At 46.5% G+C, this 21,657-nt stretch overlaps 2 protein-coding genes across 2 annotated transcripts; both read right to left on the bottom strand.

The window, feature by feature from the left end:
- Positions 1-5,220: 5,220 nt before the first annotated feature.
- On the bottom strand, positions 5,221-8,759 carry LOC120819407 (homeobox protein engrailed-1-B). Its single transcript, XM_078099093.1, has 2 exons — positions 7,786-8,759; positions 5,221-6,032 (listed from the first exon to the last, which is right to left on the bottom strand). Exons 1-2 carry the CDS (start codon positions 8,342-8,344, stop codon positions 5,710-5,712), a joined length of 882 nt encoding a protein of 293 aa, XP_077955219.1. The 5' UTR covers positions 8,345-8,759; the 3' UTR covers positions 5,221-5,709.
- A 9,193-nt stretch (positions 8,760-17,952) lies between these two features.
- c1ql2 (complement component 1, q subcomponent-like 2) lies at positions 17,953-20,721 on the bottom strand. The gene is made up of 2 exons (XM_040176755.2): positions 19,826-20,721; positions 17,953-19,420 (listed from the first exon to the last, which is right to left on the bottom strand). Exons 1-2 carry the CDS (start codon positions 20,426-20,428, stop codon positions 19,241-19,243), a joined length of 783 nt encoding a protein of 260 aa, XP_040032689.1. The 5' UTR covers positions 20,429-20,721; the 3' UTR covers positions 17,953-19,240.
- Positions 20,722-21,657: the final 936 nt, after the last annotated feature.

Raw genomic sequence — 21,657 nt, 5'->3', positions numbered from 1 at the left:
CCCCCGCCCTCCCGCCCCCCACCTCCTCTGAGGGGGTTCAGAGCTCACATCTGAGCTGATGTTTCTGTGAGGAAGAGCTGCAGCACTGTGTGTCAGATGTGATGTCAGAATCGACTGATTGATTTATCGGTTGATGAGGATGAGTTTATATTTTCCTTAACGCAAGGAAGACTGCACCTCGGTCTCCCATCTAACTTTAAAACAATAAATAAAGACAAAACAACACTTTGTTAGTGCAGAAACTAAAGTTTTGATGTATATTTTGAGCGTGTATCTAAACTTTAAAGCAAACTGCGCCTGCTGTCTCACACAGCTTACACCAACGCACACATGCACAACAAAGTGCCGCCCCACATTCATCATGCCACTTGAGCGGTGGTGGTGCTCTCCTGTCAGGTGGAGGGGCAGAGGGGACGGAGGGGGGCAGGAAACCCCACCTCGCCCGGCAGCCAGAAGTCTTCCAGTGCACCGGGTGGGCTTCGGTGGGGCCCCCCCTCCCGCCCACGGATGACATCAGCGCTCGGCCCGGAGGAGGCCGTGACAGCCGTATGTAAATTGAATATGACTAATGGCTTCCCCGCATCGCCCCCCCCCGGGGGGTCGGCCGCGATGAAAGATGGAGGCTGAGATCTCCACAAGGCGCGTTTGAAGTGTGAGAAAGAGAACGAGGGGGGGGGATTGGTTTAATTTTTTTGTTTAACTCGACAAGTTATAGTTATACATTTTGTCTAAGGGGGGGGGCTGTCAATCAGCACAGTGCTAATCCACATGATCCACACTGGGAGGCATGAGGATGGTTGCGGTGTCTTGTGTTCTCATCACTTTTAAGGGCTGAGATGACCAACATGACAACCCCCCCCCACCCCCCCAACACCAGCAATGTGTGCAACAGCAAATCCCATCCTTTGGGCGTTGAAGGGCCAGCAGATGGGGGGGGGGGATTGTCATCGGTGACCATCTTCTTCTCACAGCTTTGGTTTCCTCGAGTGAAGTGGATCTCACACACACACACACACACACACACAGGAGAAGAGAGGCCGAGAGGCAGGGGGAGAAGATAAAGTGCTTCCACATGTGGGAGGCATGAAGAAGAAGAAGTAGAGGTGCGTGTGACCACCCATACGGCGATGAAATCCCAGGTGTCCTCGCCCCTTTTATTGTGTGTGTTTCTGCGTGCATCACGTGTGTGTGAACGCCGCTGTCTGCCATTAACCCGCCCGTCCTTTAAAGCATCTTTAAAAAAAGAAAAGAAAATCACAGTGTGGCTTGAGGTTGATTTGGATCTTTCCTCTCCACAGGAGTAAATGCAGTGTTGACGGGGGGGCGGGGGGGGGCGGCGTTTGAATGTTCTTGACCCCCCCATCCCACCCCGCCCAACCACCACCTTCTAAACACCCCCCACCTCTCAACAACCCCCCCAGTTGGGCAGAGTAAACAAGTGCCGCTGTCTGTATCCTCCATGTAATCTGGATTTAACTCGGTGAGATGGCGGCTGTTGGAGCAGAGCCCCCCCCCCCCCCCCTCCCCTGGATGCTCAGCTGCATTGTGGGAGGTTCCCTCTCAATGCCACCTTTGTCTTTCCGATTGTGTGTGTGTCTGTGTGTGTGAGAGTTGGAGATAGTCCAGTTGACCGCCCACAATAAGTTCCCCCGTGGTGAGAAGCGATCCTGGTGTACATGAACGCTTGAAAACACCCTGCAGAGTTAAATGATTTGAAAGTCATTCTGCTGATTGGTCTGACATGCAGGCTGTCCTCTCACAAACAAACACAAACACACACACACTGCAAATTGTCTCCGAGCGCAAGTGCAAAGAGGACTTGACCCCTCATTGGTTTGCAGACGGACCAATAACCTAAGAAGAGTGGTGATTTTTGTATATTCATACATGTATATACATGGAGGGGGATATAGATATAGTGCATATATATATGTATACAAGCCCCATGTCAAGGACAATGTAAACTGGAATTAAGTTTAAAATAAGTTTAAGAATAAAATAACACAGGAGTCTATTTTGAGAAGCTATGGCTAAATCAGGCGAGCAGCTACGTCGCCTTCTTAGTCCAAAAATGTTCAATGTCCAAAATCGATTTCCCTGTGGCCCAGGTGCATGCTGAATACATTGGTAGCAGTTGCTTGTTTGAGCGCAGGGCGTTCATGGTTGGCTGAAAGGTGGGGCGAGGGAGGTGGGGGGGGGGGGGGGTCAATAAACATAAAGAAATAAGATGGGCCCTTAAGAAAAGTGACATTATGAAAAGTCATTATAGAACAGAGGCATGAAATATAAGCTGACTGACGGTCTGAGCAGTTTGATCCAACTGACAAACCCCATTAAAACAAATGCTGCGTTCCGTTGCACATCTGGATGAGTTGTCACTCATTTTCTACACGTCAGTCCATTAAGGAGGCAGCAGGCGGGAAGGAATCCTTCTCCACCACCGTCACAGGGTAGTGATGTCACAGGGTAGTGATCTAAGGAGCCCCTTTAAATCCTGTTTTTATGAACGAGCCTCGGCTCGTTGCGCGTTCACGCGTCTCCGTGTTCCACTTCCGTGTTGACATGCAAAACAAGCACTTGGCTTCTGAAGAGGATGGGGGGGCGGGGGTACTTTTACTTCACTTTTTAGTTCAGACGGAATGTACCCAGTGTTGAGTACTTTAACCTCTTAGAATCACCTTTGACCATTTGCATGTGTGTCTCGAAATAAAGGATTCATATCGGATTAGAGCTCCACGCCCGCGCATTACGCACCTATGCGACCTCTGCTGTAGTTTGTGCGAATATTATTATATAACTATTCTCGGGTTGAAGCTTCATGTAGCCGACCTGCCCCCCCCCCCCCCCCCCCCCCCCCCCCCCCCCCCCCACACACACACTTTTTTTTTTAAACCGCCAGAGATTTCCTCAGCGTATTCTCATTTTTATTGCTTTCATTTGCATATAAATTAAATCCATATTGTGCCTGCGAGGCAGACTATGCTAACTATGCAAACGATCCCCGGCTTTTCTTTGTTTTACAGATAAACCCTCCGCTCCCTCAACGACAAGGTGGGAGAGCGGGTGTGAGGGGGGAGAGAAATCCTCTCGCTGTTTCATAATTGTATGAATTTTAAATACACTGTCAGCGGATCCTCTTCCGCGTGCACAGCGGGGGTCGAGGCTACCGGGATAATATTAGGAGCTGCGTGGGGTTTTCGCGGCAAGCCTCTTCACCTCCGCTCACACACACACGCGCGGGGGCAGATGGCCATCGGGCCCCGCGCGTGTGCTTTTCCCCCCCAAACACAATAACAACAGCCCCCATATTCGATCCCAAAGTGCATCGCGTGAGAAGTGTTTTTTAGGTTTTCGTCAGAGCCCCACGTGACCAGAACGTGCACATCAGGTTAGAATTGTGATCATTGCAACTGTAATCGAGCCCTATGAATATTCATTCAGAGGATTCAGTGACATTAAATTATTCCTAATATTGCTGTGCTGGCCGGACCCCCCCGGACCCCTCGAGGCATGTCACCTCCACCACATCCATGCATAGCGATCGCAATGAAAACAAGAATCCCTGCATGAAAAATGGAATTGATCAAATAATCATGAACAATCTTTTTTATATATAATTAAATGCAATGATGCACATTAACAACAGCGGTGTAATGTGCCGTAATACTGCCCGAGTCAATAAATAAGGGCTTTTCCTTTTGAATTTGAAAGAGATGAGGCGATAATGAAATGTGAAATGACCTGCCTGTACACTAACAGCGAGTTACTGCTCATCGTTATTACAATCAATTATTAACACGTTCTTGCTATGCTCTTGCTATGACCCCCCCCCCCCCTCCACACACACACACAAAACGCAGTCCGTGGAAATAATTAAAAAGGCTGCAACGCGGAGGCCGTGAGCGCCGAATCCCACCTGCGATCGGCCTCTCGTCGGTCTGCACGGTCGCTTCAGATCTACCGGGTACTGTTTTATTTACTTTCATATTTGTATTTCCATATTTTATAAGAGCTTTTCTCACGACGCGACGGCATTGTGTGCGTACGCATCCACTTTTCACCCAATAAACAATCAAATCAAAGCGGGAGTTCTACTCGGACGTAAATAGGTGTTTGGAAATAAGATTTACTTTCACTGTCATGGGAAATGACTCACATATATTGTAAGCTTTTTCAGCTTCCGCGTAAAAGTTTGAACTAGTCAGAATAAATGTAGGTGGGTAAAGTGATGGCCAATGACAATTATAAATGGGCTTAGATTTACTGGTCTACAAATAAATACATAAATATATTTTACCACATCCCTGAAGAGTATCAGTTTTTTCACCCGAGTGAAATTCTCAATATGTGAATTTTTGTAGTCAATGTGTTTCCATTTCAACTGCCCCTTTCCATTTGCAAACGTATACAAATCAGTAGTAAAAACTACCACGCGCACCCCGAACAAGAACCAACGAGAGGAATCGAGTCAACTTACAATCATAAGGACCTCAACTTTGTCTGCTCTCGCTGACCTTGTGCGCGCGCACACACACACACACACACACACACACACACACACACACACACACACACACACACACACACACACACACACACACACTGCTGCCATGTCAGGGTTCACAGCCAGGCCCTATCAAACCTGAACCTGAACATGCACCCCCGTGTTTCCCCACAGGGAGAGATACACGACAGGGACACTTTACCAAAGCGCTTGTAAATGCTGTGAATAGATTCACGCGTGGAATGTGACCCATTACGGAGGAACCAGCGGTGTGAGATTAAAGCGAAACAAGAACCGAGTGCTCGTGCGTGTGTGAGCACCAAGCATCTCAAACATGAAACAAATACAAAAGGGAAATGATCCAGAATGTTATCGAGGAGACATTTAAAAGGCTCATATTAATTACGGGCTGCTCGTGTAAATTTCATGTGTGAAATATTATGTTGGAATGTTTTTTGGGGAGTTAAAAGTTATAAGCTGGCTGAATTGGTGGCAGCTAAATAATAATAACTTTACCATAAGAAATACACATTTTGATCGAACAACTGTCCTTCATAATTCCCTAATTAAAACAAAAAATTAGAATCAATATGTTCCACTTTAAACGCCCTGAGTAATATTATTATTAATAATAATAGGCTCAATAAAAAGGTCGTAACGTTTGTTACGCTTTTCTCCGTGCAAACGAATGAAAGAAGGAACCGTTAACGTCCATATCTACCGTGCTCTCTCTTTATTACAGACTACACGTGAACATATTCAAATCTTTGGCTTGTTTTGAGTCTGCGCACTGATGTGTTGGAGGACGCCGTGGCGCTACTGTGAGCGACACGGGGACCACCAAAAAAAAACAAGAAAAAAACTATTTCCCGAAAAAAACGAGAACAGACAGGAAGGATCCGGATGAGAGGTGAAATTAAATATACAGTTTACAACATGATAACTGTTTTTGGCTATATAAACTTTAATAACGATCGTTCATTTATATAATTATGTCCATATACTTTCACCATTAACAGAAATGTGTGTGTGGGTGCGTGTGTGTGTTTGTGTTTTTTTTTTTAAATAGCGTCTCCTCCACTTCCAGTTCATTTGTTCTTGTTGTCTTTTTTTCTGCTGTCATTGTCTCCAAAAAAAAAAAAAACCCAAAGAGCGAGGCGGCGGACCCCCGGCGGGCCCCTCGGCCGGCTCACGTCCGGGCCTCTCTACTCGCTCTCCTCCTTCTCCTCCTGCACGGTGGTCGTTGAGTGGTTGTACAGTCCTTGGGCCATGAGCTGCAGCGCCAGGCCGTTCTTGTAGCCGGTGGCCTTTTTGATCTTCGCCCGCTTATTCTGGAACCAGATTTTGATCTGGGACTCGTTGAGGTTCAGTTCCTGGGCCAGAGCCTGTCTGCGCTGCTCCGTTATGTACCGGTTGGCCTGGAACTCGGTTTTCAGTCTCTGCAGCTGCTCGGCCGTGAACGCCGTGCGGGGCCGCTTGTCCTCCTTGGGGCTGCTCTTCTTCTTTTTCAGTTTGCGTGTCCTCGGGCCTGGCGTGGAAACAACAAGGGGAATAAAATATTTATTCTACTGCTGGACCGCGAGACCACCACGTCCCGCGCGGCCTGATTAAATGTAGGTCACCCCCCAAAAAAGAACACAACAACAAAACAAATCTCCTGGTATGAATCTTCTGATTGACTCATGACAAAACCTAAATTACGGAGCCATACACGAAGCCCCGCCATCTACTCTTCCTTAGTCATTTATACTGACAGATATTGAAATGTGTGTCACTCATCCCTCCGCCGCGCAATATAGTGCCACGTCGGTCGCGGTCTCGTTGAGGTCGTGTCGGATTACTACTCCACGCTATTATTAATTCATATTCAACTAATAGTATCTGCTATTTAATATGAGGGAGGGGGGTGTTGGGGGGATTATTAGAAGAAGGCTTCGGTAAAGGCAGCGTGCCACTGGACATACACTCTTTTTTAATATTAGGCTAGTCTTTTCTTTACGGTTTGATGAAATCCGTCTGTATGCGCGGATTTGAACGCGGCAGGAGGCTCGCTGCTTTAGTACAATCAAGCAAACACGGTTACGCGGCTGTAGGGTTAGAGCACGCATTAACGCAAATAAAACCACATCTACGTTAACGGCAGGTCCTTTGACCTTCGTCTTCAAACAACACACATGCATATTATTCTTCACAATTCAGTTAAGACGCCGAGGTAACTATGTGAAATTGTACTAAAGAAACGTGTTTTTTTTAATTATAGTTTGTGTTACAATCAATATGGAATATAATCCGCCATTTCGCTGTAAATTACCAGCTCGTGTTGCAGTTGTGTGTCCAGACGCACTGTGCATCCTCCGCAACAACATCCGGGGCAGTTACACACTCAGGTTAAAGGGCAGCAGGGGTCGTTATGAATTTAAATGTCTCCTCTATTTGCCCATAAATACGTATTGTTATTTTGTTATCTATAAATTGTTTATTTGACCAGAAGTTGCACTGCTTTTAAAAACAAGCCTTGTCCATGGGGTAATTTATTTGGGAAACATGTGTTATTATAAACGTGGGATTCTGAAGCTGTGCGGTTGTTATTTTCTTTTTTAAGTCGTATCAATATGTAATATCACCCTAAATGACTGTAACCCACTGCGGTCCTTGATGTTTCTACAGCCCAATCATTTATTACACAGATATTAGAGCATAATGCTTTTCGATCAGCTCACATTTAAATGCAAAGACAAAGACAGGTTTGCTACTGTTACCTCTGATATTATCCAGATTAATCCGATATTTTTCTGTCAACATATGCTTACGAAGAGAAAAAGACCCAACGGATACAGATTCTCTCCACACGCACTACCCCAGCCTTTAATGCACAATGGGAATATATTGCACAGTGAATTGCATAGGAAATTATTCCGACTTTTGCAAAATAATGGATATTGTTCTACAAATATGAGGCACTTCATTCATTCCTTTAAGCGCTTTTTACGTCTAAGTGTGCGCGCGCGCGTGTGTGTGTGTGAGCGAGAGGAGTAATGTAAATGAATTGTCTCTGTAGTTTCTAACCTTACTATATTCATTTAGCTAATGCCCGTCCCTCATTAAATTACAATTAATTAAAAGAATGCTGTCCTGCGTTAAAGTCACAAATATTTCCCAGACAAATAATATTAGTAAACCTTGAAGGAAGCAAGACGAGGAAGTCAACCAAAACAAAGCCCCCCCCCCCCCCCCCCCCCCCCCTCCTTACTGGTATGATTTGGGGACTATTAGCGCCTTACCAGATGAGGGCCGGTCCGAGTAGCGCGTACAGTAAACCCAAGCGGGCCACAGCATCGGCTGGCTTTCTTTCGTGATGGGTGGAGATCCTCCATTGCTGCCGCTCACCACCATGATGGACGAGGGGCTGTCGGCGTACCTGCCGGCGCCCGCGCCCGCCGCTTCGCCCTGTTTCGACGACTTCTGCTTGGACGAGGGCGAGGAGGACGTGGACGACGACGACGAGGAGGAGGAGGAGGAGGAAGAGGAGGGCGACGAAGAGGGGCTGTCACTGCTGCAGTTGGAGTCCAGGCAGAGGCTGCCGGTGTGCGGCGGCCTCGCTCCGAGCGGGTTGACGTTTTCCCGGCCCGGCGTCTGGCTCCGGTCGCGGTAGCTCGGCTCCTTCCTGCAGCCGAAGTCCGGCCGCAGGATGTTGTCTATGAAAAAGTTCGTGGTTCGGTGGGCCTGCTGGGCCGCCTGGTGGGGTAAAATCACGGGAGGGGATGGCAGGTTCGGAGACAGGGACATGCTCTCCTCCTCGGTCGAGTCCCGGCTGCCGCTGGGCTCCTTCCGCTCCTCCATAGCCGATCGACGGGGGGGGGGGGGACGAACGAATGTCCGGCCTCTCCGCGCCAAACTCCACTTGTTGCTCGCTCTCCCGCCCCCCTTTTCGGTATCCAATTCAGACGCTCGGCATGTACACAACGAGCCTCTTCGTGGGGACAAAACCAATGAGCACCTGTGAGTGATTCTTCTATTTTTTTGTGTTGTAATACGACCTACAGCGGCGGCATGTTGTCTCCTAAAGCCCGTCCGAGCCGTGGCACAGCGAGCCGCTGCGCGTTCAGACCAGAGTCCCTGCCTCTCTGCGCTGCAGCATAATATCTGTGTATTCGCCCTTCTTTGACTCCCCTAAAACCGTTTACCCCCTCTCTCTCGCCTCCCCCTGTCTCTCTCTCCCCTCTCTCTCTCTCTCTCTCGCTCTCTCTCTCTCTCTCGCACCCTAGCACGTGTGCGCGTACACACGTGTAGCGGACCAATCCGGTGCCGAGCTCGCCGTTGTTTGCGATGAACGGCGTCCAATAGAGACTCGGGGTGCGCCTGCCAGCGCGCACGAACATGCACGTTATATTTTTAATATGACTAAATGAGAATTTGTTTTTTTTAAGGCTAATTTTCCGCGTGCGGGCTCCTCGCTGATCAGGGGCTTCGCGAATCTCGTGTTGTTGACACTATTTATATGTTAAATTATATTATAAATTATTTTGCCCAAAATGTTGCTACTTTAGAGCCTTGGAATAACATCTCAGTTTTTACTCAAGCTGAACGTCTCTAAAAGGCTCAGTTTGGTGTTCTGCTCTGTTCCTAGCAATTATTCTATTTATTTATTTTTGCATTGTTTTTATTGTTTTTTTCCTTGCTTTCTTTTGCCACGCGCATGACGTGTTTTTGGTCCCATTCCTGGTTCCAACACCCTGCTTGTAGACATGCCGGACGTTAAGCAGCATGTATACGCTTCTTATTTTTATTTTTTAAAAATACAAATTTTTTTTGATAATGAAAAATGAGCGTTTAAGTATTCAAACCCATCGAGGCGCAGCACGCACGGATGTGTCCAGAGAGGAGCTTTGTGGAGACCAAAAATAGAACATCTCTGGAAAAAAGAACACAACCGCCACCGCACGGGCTCTAATTGGCAACGTGAAATAATAATATCAATAATCATAAAAGCAACAGCATGAAAGTGGGGACGTGTTGATGGTGAAATCTTCATCCCACAGGCCGGAGTGGGGGGTGCCGTGGCTACTTAATTAAATTCCAATTAGGGACAGTATCAATACGCCTGTTTAGCCGCAGCGCCATTGTGGGCAAATGAGCACTCAGTCCGCTCTTATCTGGCGCCCGCAAAGAGAGCCTCCTTGAGAGGGCCTGCAAAAGATAATTTATAGCTTTTAATTAGTCTTCATTCCGCCCGATCGGGCCGACGTTCATCACGAAGAATACAAAAAGAAACACACAAAAAAACAACCAGAGTCAAAAGGCCTGTCACCGGTCCCTGGCAGGGCCCTTAATCAAAGCGGGGCAGGGGCCGCGCTACAAGCCACGTGACTTCCAAGGTGCTGATAAAGCGCGTTGAATAATAGCGGCGGCCCCTCGGAGGCTCCATTTACAGGAATGGCTTTATTGACGGCTTAACGTCGGTGATTCATTTTACCTTTCATGTATCGGGAGCCGGATTTGTCGCCGTAATGGGATGATGAATGCACTGACGGATCGCAGCCCGCGGCTTTTATTGAGTAGCCCACTGCTTCCATCCGCGCGTGCACGCACGCACGCGGTGCACGACGAGGCTCTTAGAAGTTACCTGGATTGTAATGTCATTTATTTGTCATAGATAATACATTTGTTTTTAAGTTAAAATGGTTTTTAAGAGATAAACTGGACGAATTAGAGTTATTTTCTTTGTTTATGGGGAAACGTCTTTATTTTTTGTTTTGCAAAACATCTATTTCTAGCGCAAACATTGTGGGAGGAAAAAATGAGCTCCACCATCCTGGTGTAATAGAACGTTTTCACTTAGGTCTAATCTTTAACCCTAAGCAAATTCTCAATAATCCAAAAGGTTGAATTTACATTTAACAATATGTTCATCGGAACTAAAAACAACACAATGTTAAGCTCTGCTACCATTGGTATATCCACAAAAAAAACACAATCTGTCTTCATGAGTTTGTGAAATTGTCATTGTTTATGCAGGGGAACCATCTCCTCTTGACTTTGTGAGATGCAGTAACAAATGTGTCACGTTTCAGATGACACGATAAGGTGTGGTACCTCGCGGAGAGCTAAGCCTCTTTTCAGTGAAGGGCTGCATCTAAGCGACTGTGCTGCCACCTCGTGGGGGACCACGGGAAGTGACCTCTGCTTCTTTTAGGTATGTCAACTGTCATTTTCAGTAAAACTGGCCTTTGAGGTTTAAAGGTTTAAAGGTCACCGTCCAAAGGAAATGGACCACAAGCGCCTTTTTGTTACAAGTCACAAGCTAAATGCAGATAAAAATAATTTGTTGGGTAAAGCCGTGCTTTTACCCAAGTTTTTAATGACATGACATCTGGTAAGAGAAAGTCAAAAGCAAGTATATCACTTTAGTGACACCTAGTGATCTTGATGTGTAAGTGCACAAGCTTTCTATTTATTTTTTTTACATAAGAACAACAATTTATATCTATATATATATATATATATATTTTTTTTTCATACAATATATAAAACATAATAAAAAATCAATGACTAAACAATTGATGCATTTAAAAAAAATGTCTGAATTAAATATGTTCACAGGAATCCTGTGATATAATGTACATTTGGATTTGATAACATACATCCACACACGTCATATTAATACAAACATTTAAGAGACATACACTTTTTTTAATATAAAAACATAACACCTGACTAAATTGTCCCTCAACTATTGACAGAGGTTTGGCCTTGCACTGCGCTTATTGTCCACCAGGGGTCAGACTAAAGCAGCTGGAAAACCCCTCAGTTGAGGAGACACTGTCATTGATTAAGAAGCGCAATTAGGAAGCATTAATTAGACAAACAAAAGCATTTTAAACAGTCCGAAAAACAAGTCAAGTCGGTGTTAGAACCATGTCACTTGACACTAGTGTGAAATCATTAAACAGGACATTTCAATAATACTTGCAAGCGGAAGACAAATTTCGACAACGTACACAGGTTAGGCTTCCCCAAGGTCATCTTCTGCACTGGAATATATAGCCTGAGATAAACATACTGAAGCCGGGGGGAGGGGGAAGTGGGGGGGGGGGGGGGGGGCTATGGGCAACACCAAGTGCTGGTCATCAATCTCTGATGAAGGCCATCATGCTCCACACCTCAGGACATGCATTTTACCCCCTTTGTGTCATTTTAGCAGAGAGTACAGACTCTCTGTTGTCTTAAAGCACTACCGACTATGACGAGACACTATTGCAGTTTTTCAGGCTCTAAGTCACATCCCACGACCTCGGCCTCTAACTGGGGACTTTTTCATTGTTTGACATTTCCTAACTTTGTGCCATCCGGTGTTAACTTTGAGCCGAGATCTCGCCAGCTAGGATGGATTTTCAATGGCCGGAGTCTCAACCCCATCGCTCTCTGCCATTAGTATTAAAATGCCAGCGATGCACCGCGGACACGTTTGCATACTAAACTGCAATTATCATTCACTTAGCTTCCCCTCTCTCTCTCTCTCTCTCTCTCTCTCCAAAGTCCAGCTTCTCTGCAGTAATAATACATGAAGGGCTCCTCTCCATTATCCATTAATCAGGAGGGAGGCTGAGGTAAAGGAGGGCTGATCTTTGGCCCTCACACGCACACACACACACACACACGCAGACACACACTCACCTACCATTAATAATACAAGGGATATTAATGCAGATAAATAATTAAGCTTCGGGGGGTGTGAGGGTGATGAGGGGGGTCACTTTGGAGTCCTAATGAGAAGTGGGGGACAGATTGCTCCTCCGTCTTATTACATCTCGCGGAGAAGTTTGTGAAAGCTTAAGGTGATGATAGATGAGGCCCGTTTAGTAATTGCCAAATTAAATCGATGCAGACACTTTGCCGGCCTCGTGTTAACACGATTGGCCTGTTGCTGCTTCCATGCCGTCGCTGCTGCAAAGCAATGGGGGGGGGGGGGGGGGGCAGTCGGTCTGTGGCGGCGGCTCCATGGGGAACTCTTCAGGTGCCCAGAGGAGGAAACTGCATTGTTTTTTGGAGCAATGGATCCGTCCTCTGTTGCTCTTCTTCTTGAGATGACTTTTGTTGCCCACGAATCCTTGGGGGGGGGGGGGGGGGGGTGGTGTTGTAAAGCAGATCTGTTACATTGGGCTGAATGGGATTGGGTTGATATCCTAAAATCAACAAAATGTTAATTATGACATTGAAAGCAACGTCATGCAGCCCGCGTCTCTGCTGGTGTGGTCGTTATTCTTGAGCTTTTATGGCCTATTTAATGGAACCCACACGAAGGCGTCCCAGCACGGGGGTGTGCACTCATCAGCCATGCTGCCCGGGGCCGGTCTAACCTTTCAGCCCGTCTCTCTGAGGACCGTCCCTCTCATCAGGCCTCATCTCTTCCTCGGCCTGTCACCGCCCGCCACCCGGAGGAGGGAGATGAACGATATATAGTCCTCATTGGGTTCGTTACAATAAAAGCCGCCCGCTCCAAATGACTTATTTCCTTAACCTTTACACCTCCCCCTCCGCCCCTCTCCTCTCCCTGCTCCCCCGCCACCCCCCCTTCCCCTCGTATATTCACCAGTGACATATTGCATGACACAGGGATTGTGAAGGAAAAAAAGAAGTCCTCCGAGACGCGGAGATAAATTAATGACATCTGGGGTAAGTGGCTGTCAGATTTGAAAGCAGCCAGGTGGCAGATGTTTAGTTTGAGTAATCCGAGGGAAATACACCAATCTCAACAAAGACGAAAGATTACCTCCGAGTTAGTGCCTTTGATTATGAGTCTTAAGAGTAAAAGTCAGTTAGACTAAAAGACGAGCTTTAAAAAAAAAAGAGTTAAATGTGGTGGAACTTATTTTAAAGGCTCTGAAACTCTCATGACATGACGAGGAGGGACATCAATAATGACTATATGTATGTGCGAGAGGGGCTGAAGGGGACGGCAGCCGGCCTGGGCAGGTGGATGATGGTTGATGAGAGGAGTGTGTGTGTGTGTGTGTGTGTGTGTGAGATTGATCTCTGCTCCTTTAGCCTCTCATTATGGCTCCGGCTCCGAGAACCAGAAAGCGATGTGTTTCTGACAGTTATGCCATTTTCCTGCCTGGCTGAAAATCATCCGTATGAATGTGTGCGAGCTCTTGTATTTCTGGCTGCTATAAGATCAATTGTCCTCGCAGAGATATACTGTAGATGGAATTGAGTCGAAGACCATTCAAGAGGACATTTTGTTTCAGGTTCGGAAAAATGGTAGTCAAAGTTTAGAGCAGCCTAAAGGTTACAGGTGCCGTGAGGGAAAGGAAAAGTTCGACATCTCCGTAAATAGGCCTGTTGGTTACTTCTTAAGAGATGGACGAGACGATTGATACCACACTCTTAGCCGTATGCCAATATAAAAAGCTAGATTAGCTTAGCATAATGAATGGAAGTGGGGCTCGACAGCTAGCATGGCCTATCATCCAGCCTAATATTTGCCTGATAGATAGAAGGAGGGTATGTCTCATAAGGAAATACTTTCATGTGGTAAAAAACAACAACAAAAACAGGATAGCTATTGCCTTTGAATTGTAGTCTTTATGCTAAGCTAACCTCGTGCTAACCATCACCTGGCTTTAGATTCACGTTGAGATAGAAATGAGATAAATGAGTGCAAATAAGAGCATTTCCCAATTTATTTACATAAGTTATCATATAGAAATGCAACGTTGCATTTCAGCAATACAATTAAAATAACTCTGCAACAGTTGGTGTGTATACAAAAAATACTACAAGTGTCAATTTCACTCTTAATGAAAGCAAGTTTGAAGTATGACGTCATGCATCTCCATAACTATGACATCACATTACAGTGGAGGTCTCTCCACAAATAATGAGTGCAAAGTTCAGCTCCTTATCGTGATTTCCTGGTTCATATCAGTTTAAATCATGACATTATTCATTTATTTTTGCATAGTGGGTGTGGGATGCTCCTTTCCGGTCATATTTTGTCCACAATCGCCATGTTAGGCCTGCAGCAGAATACCAAAATATTGGTATGTCTTGTTTTTTCTTAACTAGCAGCAAAGAATACAAATAGATTTAGTTTTATTGTCATAAAAGGGAAACAAACAACAAATATTCACATTTGAAGCCAAAACAACATGTTGTCTTTTGTATGGAAATTACTTGATTTTAAAATGGACTCAAAGAGCAACATTAAATCAATGAAAGCCACCGTTTACCAGCTGCCAGCGACACTCAGTGCCACTGCAGATGTGACGATTCGGTGCATCATCGTGACTCTGAAGTGTGCAGCATTTGACAGGAGCTGTATTCATCAGCCCCGGAGCTCATCGTCTTTGAAAAAGCATTCTATCATTCGCCAAATAAGCTTCACCCCGAGTTTAAACCCTCAAGGGGTCTTTTGTCTTTTTTTTGTCCTCTTTCATCAACTTCTTCAGGAGAATATATGTAGATTTTTTTATCCCCTTCACTGTTTTCCGCCTCCTTCCCTTTCGCTCTCTTCTCTCTGTTCCCCCTTATTTGGCCGATTAAACCGCAAAAGAGAATTTGCGGAGTGCAGACTGACGGTTGAAGTGAGTCAGCATTTGGCTGAGTCATTATTCCGCACATGAGTCCTTGGTGATACTGGGAATTTATTCCATTGCAGCAAAATATTCAGGAGTGACTCCGTCTCGGTTTCCCTGTATGGTTTTGTGTTCAGGAGAACTCATTTTGTTCCTTGTGTTGTATATGGGTATCTTACTCTGGCATGCAGAGCTGTATTTTAGCAATTTGTTTGAAAACATACACACAACACAATAGTATGTGTTAGGTATGTGAGTTTTGAATTTTCAATTTAGCGTAATTTCCATGTATTTTATTGTAGTTATTTCTAACTCCTCCTTCAGGCTTTATTGGATTCCTTTCTGGCGGTAATTTGCGAATAGTCGATACACCCGACAAAGATCTTGTTGGTGACAACACGGCAATTTTGTCATTTCACAAAATACTGGTGGAAAAATTACAAAAAATGTCATTGAAAGTTCAGTAGATTCGTCTTAAATTTGGACAACAGGATCTCGAGAGCTTTCTGTGTCGACCTGGGAAGCTTGGGACGTCCCTCTGGTGAGGCGGGAAGTGAGCGTGTTTTGACATTACACGGGGCACTGTTGCAAAATTTCATTTGAATCCGCCTCAAAAGGCCCACAATGGACGATCCACCAACTCTGTGACCTTTACTCCTTGTGGTCAAATGCAGTTTAATCTAGCGGGCTGCATCTACAGTTTTCCCTCCTTTCTTTTGTCGTCCAGTGAAGATCCCAGGCGTGTGGTTTGCGAGCGAACCACAAACAAAAGAGGCAGATAAGGTCTTTAGGTGTCCCGCCTCTCGCCCTCGCCGCAGGTCCCTTCAGGCGTCCCTCTGTCAGAGCGTTTTTTGTTGCTCACGCACACTTTTGGTGGCATTTGCATCTCAGGCACAATCGTCACTCGCGGATCGGTCGTGGCGGGGGATAAAATCAGCGCGTTGGAAGAACAAGGAGAGGCCCTTAAGGATGTCCCGGATGATTGGCGGACTGCGTGTGCAGCTCGCCGGCGGCAATCCTTCACGCCGATTGGCATTCAGGCGCTTCCCTGGAACTGCTTCATTGGAGCGGACTCTTTCTTCACTGGGTTTTTCAATTAAGAAGAATCATAGTTTACAGGGACAACTGAGCCGTGTACATCACAAAAGCCTTGGTGACGCGTATTCTGGTAGGATGCCTGTTGCTCGGCTGCCTGTCAAGCTGAATCCCCTTAAACACAGTGTGTGTGTGTGTGTGTGTGTGTGTGTGTGTGTGTGTGTGTGCCGCTTATCTCATCCATCAGAGAAATTCACTACTCCGTCCGTCAGTCAGCGATTCCTCACTGTCACCCAGACATGGGGGATGGATGATCATCTATCGTGCTCTATGTATACGTGCGTGTGTGTGTGTGTGTGTGTGTGTGTGTGCGTGATCATCTGTCTGGCTGTCGGTCGACACCCACTGCTGTTGATGTCTCAGTTGGTGTCAGCAGCTTCACTTTTCATCCCAAATGTGTCTGCAGAGGAGGCTGAGGAGCCGGTACAAGATCATCACGCTTTGATCTTTAAACGCTTGGAGAGGCCTCTGCATGGTGACGTCATCGCCGCACCCCCTCTGGTCCTCAAACAAACTCCCTGTCCTGGTCATCTTTAAACCTTGACCGTCTCTTGCTCATACAAACACGGCTGTTTGTTTACATATGTAACACTTACAAAAAAGCTGACAATGCCCATTGTGTTACCTGTAAGTGAAAGCCCACCCGGATTCTCTCTTTTTGGACCCAGCGATTCGACCTGGCTATACGAGAAGATTATCTTTGCATATTAAATCCTTAACCATTTCCAGTACTTTTCATCCGGCTGTATTTCCCTATAAATCTGTGTCATGCTAACGGCCAAACCATCTCTTTTTGTTTTTGTCGGCACTAGAAGAACACAGTCCCCTCTATTAAAGAGTAAATGAAAATAAGCCCACACTTTAATAGAGGTTTGTCTAGGCGGTCATGCTAATATTTGTTTTCCATTATTTCTATTTACATTGTCAGGGCTGTTGTGTAAACAGCTGTTAAATGTGTGTTCCCGAGGGGGATGAAAAAAAATGAATATTGAAAAAAATGAAACACCCACATCATCTTAGAGAAGGCTTACAGCCAAGTTTTTCAATATTTATACAACTTAATCAGAAGTGAAACCGAGGAGCCGGCAGCCAACGTTTTTCACATCTGAAACGATCTGAAGAGGCGCATGTTATTTATGTTTCCCCATGCTGAGGACTCCCAAAGACGGCCTTTTGCTAACAGCGCGCCCTCCATTGCCACAAAGCCGTCTTTTACTAATCGAGCTGCAGAAGCACTGAGACGTGCATGTCAGAAACACCGCTCCTCTCCTTGTGTCAACCTGGAACTAGGATTGTGCATAACTATTATTTTCCTTATCCATTATTTCCGTATCCAGGACTGCTGGGTATTTTCTTTTTCTTTTATATTTATGAAGATTTATTTAATTATTCTAAGGTCACGTATTGAAGTTGCTGGTTTGTTATGACTGGAAATCGAGAACACGAAGATATTCTGTTGGCTTTGTAATATGACAAAGACAAGCAGCAAATATGATAAAAAATCCAAATAGTTTCAGATTCAATATCTGTCCATCACTGAATAAGATAAGAATGTGTTGCAGTCGCGTTAAGCAAGGCTCACTGACCACAAATGTCTGCCAGCTACAGCCGAAGACATTCAGGGAGACACCTGGAACCCAAACTGTAGGCCACAGTGCAATGCAACACATTTGGAACAATATATATCTATATCTATATATAAATATATATAGCAATGACATTAAGTCCAAAAACACTTGGAGTCACTTGGTCAGAGATGTTCACACAAAGCCAACATTTTGTCAAACAATATTTATTGGCATACATGATAACTAAATTGAACCGATTTGATATTGATGCGAGACACTTTCTATCGTTCACTTGTGGTTACTGGGTTATTTAGTGAAACACCGAACACGACTCGTCTGGCGCGGTTTGGAAAGCGCCCCTCCGGCCTCGTAGGACCGTTTCGGCCGATGGCATCTTCTATATCCGGTCGGGCTTATCCAGTATCCAGGTGCTCCAGTTTAAGACGTTGCCGCCATTTTGCCATGTATGCCGACGATGCGCTTACGTGCGGGCGGATAATAAATAAATAAGTAAAACAAAAGAATGACAATTATTCACGTATCCTTATTTCATTAACCAAACGAACACCGCTGGAAAATATTTGGTTGTGGGAGATTGATGACTGGCTGGAAAGCTAACGGCTAATAGGCTAGCCGGATGAGGTCATGCTAGCGGTAGACAGCCACAGTAGTTTTGTGTCATAGTCCCTTGGGGTCAAAGAGAAGGTCACGGGCCTTCATTTAAAAGTCGTGGCTACAAGCTAACCAACCGTCGGTTGGTTAGCTTGATAGCTGAGTCGCTAAATCAAAATAAATCAAAATAGTTTCAGATTCAATATCTGTCGCTAACGATTCACTGCTTAATTAAATGGCTCCCGCCTTGTAACTACCGGGAACAACCACCCCCCCTTCAGTAAAACAGTTGGTGAAACAATTTTCCTGGCGGTGCGAATCAACCAAGTTGAATAAAAGAGCCTGCAGAAGAATACACTAAGTTGCCATAAAATGTCCTCATGTTAAATTACCGTTGTGACCGGGCCTTATGTCCTCGCCGGGTGAGGTTCTCTTCATCCCTGACGTTGGCTCTGGATATCCTGATTTTCTTATTACTTTTCCCGCCCTTCTCTCTGCTGCCATTCCAGCCTGGAATACCCGGCGCCATTAATACGCACAGTGGGCAGCCGGCTCTGGGGGGCTACGCGCCGCTTCCCCCTTACAGTATTTTTATAAATGTGTCAAAGGAACTTAAGAATGATGCGTCCTCGGCTCTGGGCACGTTCGAGGGGGTGTTTTGCTGTAGGTCTGCGGCAGTGAGATACGTACTCTGGTGACAGCAGCGGAGTCGAATACTCGGGTCGAATCGAACGAAAAGGGGGTCTCTCGCTAAACGAACGGAACATACGGACGCAGATAAGAAGCCGGGGCGTGCGGGCGGGAGGCGTGTCTTCAAACCGGGGCAAAACATGTTGGGGCTTTTGGATGTGAACAGTTTCTCGGGGTGGCTCCGCGCTGCCCGTCTAGTCGGGGTACAGGATGAAGCCGGAGAAGGTGCTGTACTTGTTGTTGTTGCCACCGTGGGCCTTGCCGCCGTCCAGCTTGACGTAGACCTCGTCCCCGGAGTCCAGGTGCAGCACGGCGCTGTTGCTGGCGTAGTCGTAGTTCTGGTCGGCGTCCTGGGCGATGGCGCTGGCTCGCACCTGGGGGAGAGGAGGAGGGCGATTGGGACTTTGTTTGGTTGGTGAGAGCATTGCAAAGTTCACGTACGGCTGAGAGGCAAAAGACACAGCTGTGGTGCTGCTTTAAAAATAGACATTCAAAGGGAACGCTGGGTAAAGTAGAGGTTAAAACCACAATAGGATGGTAACAACATCGTCAAATTTGACCAAGAGCCTGCATGCATTTAATCCCCCACTGGTGAAAAAACGAAAAACATCGTCATTATCCAAAATATCACCATGAAACCGTTTCCTATGAAGCATATAAATGGTGATAAGGAATAAAAAAAAGAAACCAGGCGTTGTGTGTAAAATTGTGACGACCCTGCAATGACCTGCATTGGCTTGGTTTCTATACGTCACCATTGCGATCAGCTGGCCTCTCACCTGTCCGTTCTTGCACAGGTCGGCCCACATGCTGGTCCCGTCCCCCCCGCGCATCAACACATGGTAGGTGAAGAAGTAGATCCCGGACATGTGGCAGGTGAACTTCCCGGTGTTCGCGTCGTAGTGTTTCCCCAAGTTTGTGATCACGTCGTCAAACTTCAGCACCTCGTACCCCTCGTGCGGGTTCTTCAGGCCGACGTAGAACGCGATCCGGTATCCGTTGGCGGAGGAGTTCGCGCCCTCCGTCTCTCCGTTCTCGGGACCTGCGGACCCGGTCACCGCGGGGAGGGCGAGTCTGCCGTCGCCGCGCAGCCCTGGCGGTCCCCTCGGACCCGGAGGTCCGGGCTCTCCCGGCGGGCCCCTGGATCCGGGTTTGCCCGGTCTCCCCGGCTCCCCGCGACTCCCCTGCGCCATGGGCGGCTGCGGAGCGACGCCGTTCACGTTCTGGATCACCTCTACGGCGCTGGCGCCGCCCGGTTTCGGGGTGTACGGGTCGCAGACCATCCGACAGGTGCCCATCATCTCGTAGTAGCGCGCGGAGGTCTCGGCGGGTGCGCGCAGCAGAAGCAGCGGGACGGCGACGGCCAGAGCCAGCAGAACCATCGCGACGGCGGTCACCAAGAAGACCGACCACCTGCGGGACAACAGGAAACCCGCGCAGCCGCCCTGGGGGGGAATTTTGGCGGATGAAGCGGGGGAGAGGCAAGGGGCTTTTTTTTTAAGAAACGGGGAAGAAGTTGGTGACGTGCGCGTCGCCTCGGCCTGGCTCTTCCTATCGGCGGCTCCGGGCCCCTGGGCAGCGGCTGTGACCGGGGAGCGTTGAGCGCGTCCTGGCTGGATGGAGAGGTGCGCGCGGACAGCGGCGGTCCAGCTGCGGCCAGCTGGCAGAAGTGAGCGAGGAGGAGACCGGAAGATGAGGTAGATGGCCTTCAAATTAAAACAGCAGGACGGGTAGCGCTCATGAATATAGAGTAGAAAGACACCAGCTGAGTAAATTGAAACAGACGTACGTCTGCTGCTGTTTAATGACACAAAGCCAGGCGGGTCACAAAACGTTTGTTTTTAATGAGCATACATTGAGATGGGAGGCTGCACATTGCCTAGCGTCATATTTAGAATGGGCAATCACATTTACTCTAATACAATTCTAGAGGTACTTGTATACCTATAAATGTTGTCATTTCCTTTGTCTTTCCTATCCACCACATTACAGAGGGAGGCGCTTTACTTTGCACTGCTCTGCATTTTTTGACAGTGATTAAATCTTTTACAAATGATCAGTTTATGAAACATGACGCATGGTGATGCCCGACAGCAGGAAGTGGTTATAATTCTGCACCTCAACTGCAACATGAACCGTGCATCATTAATAATTATTGAAGGCTGTGACAGTGACAGTGACCCGGCTGCATAATTCCATATCAGTAATAATTCTGCATTTATCACTTGACTTGAGTATATTCTGTTATATCGCAGTTAACTTTTGGCTAACTGCAAAATATGCTTTTTAGAAGACGTAATTAATATACAAACAGATAAAACAATGGTTTTATTTTTTAATGTGCGACAGGAAGTGCTGCGTTTTATTTTGACTGTCTTGACCAGAGGTACAGTTGGTGCGTAAAGTTTAAAGGCCGTGCAATTGTTATTTAAAATTGCAGGAGAAATACGCATAAAACAAAGAAGACTCTCATATTTACATTTACATTTAGATAATATCCAACTTGAATGCTTCACTCTATGAATAAATATACTACCTTAAAATGACAAATGATTGAGGTCGTAGTCTCAACCAGCTGGTTTATGTGTAAGTGGAATACATTAAAGGTCAA

Source organism: Gasterosteus aculeatus, chromosome 1, assembly GCF_964276395.1.
Source record: "Gasterosteus aculeatus chromosome 1, fGasAcu3.hap1.1, whole genome shotgun sequence".
Lineage (NCBI taxonomy): Eukaryota > Metazoa > Chordata > Actinopteri > Perciformes > Gasterosteidae > Gasterosteus > Gasterosteus aculeatus.
Note: the sequence above shows the minus strand (reverse complement) of the source record. Positions and strands in the feature narration are given on the sequence as shown.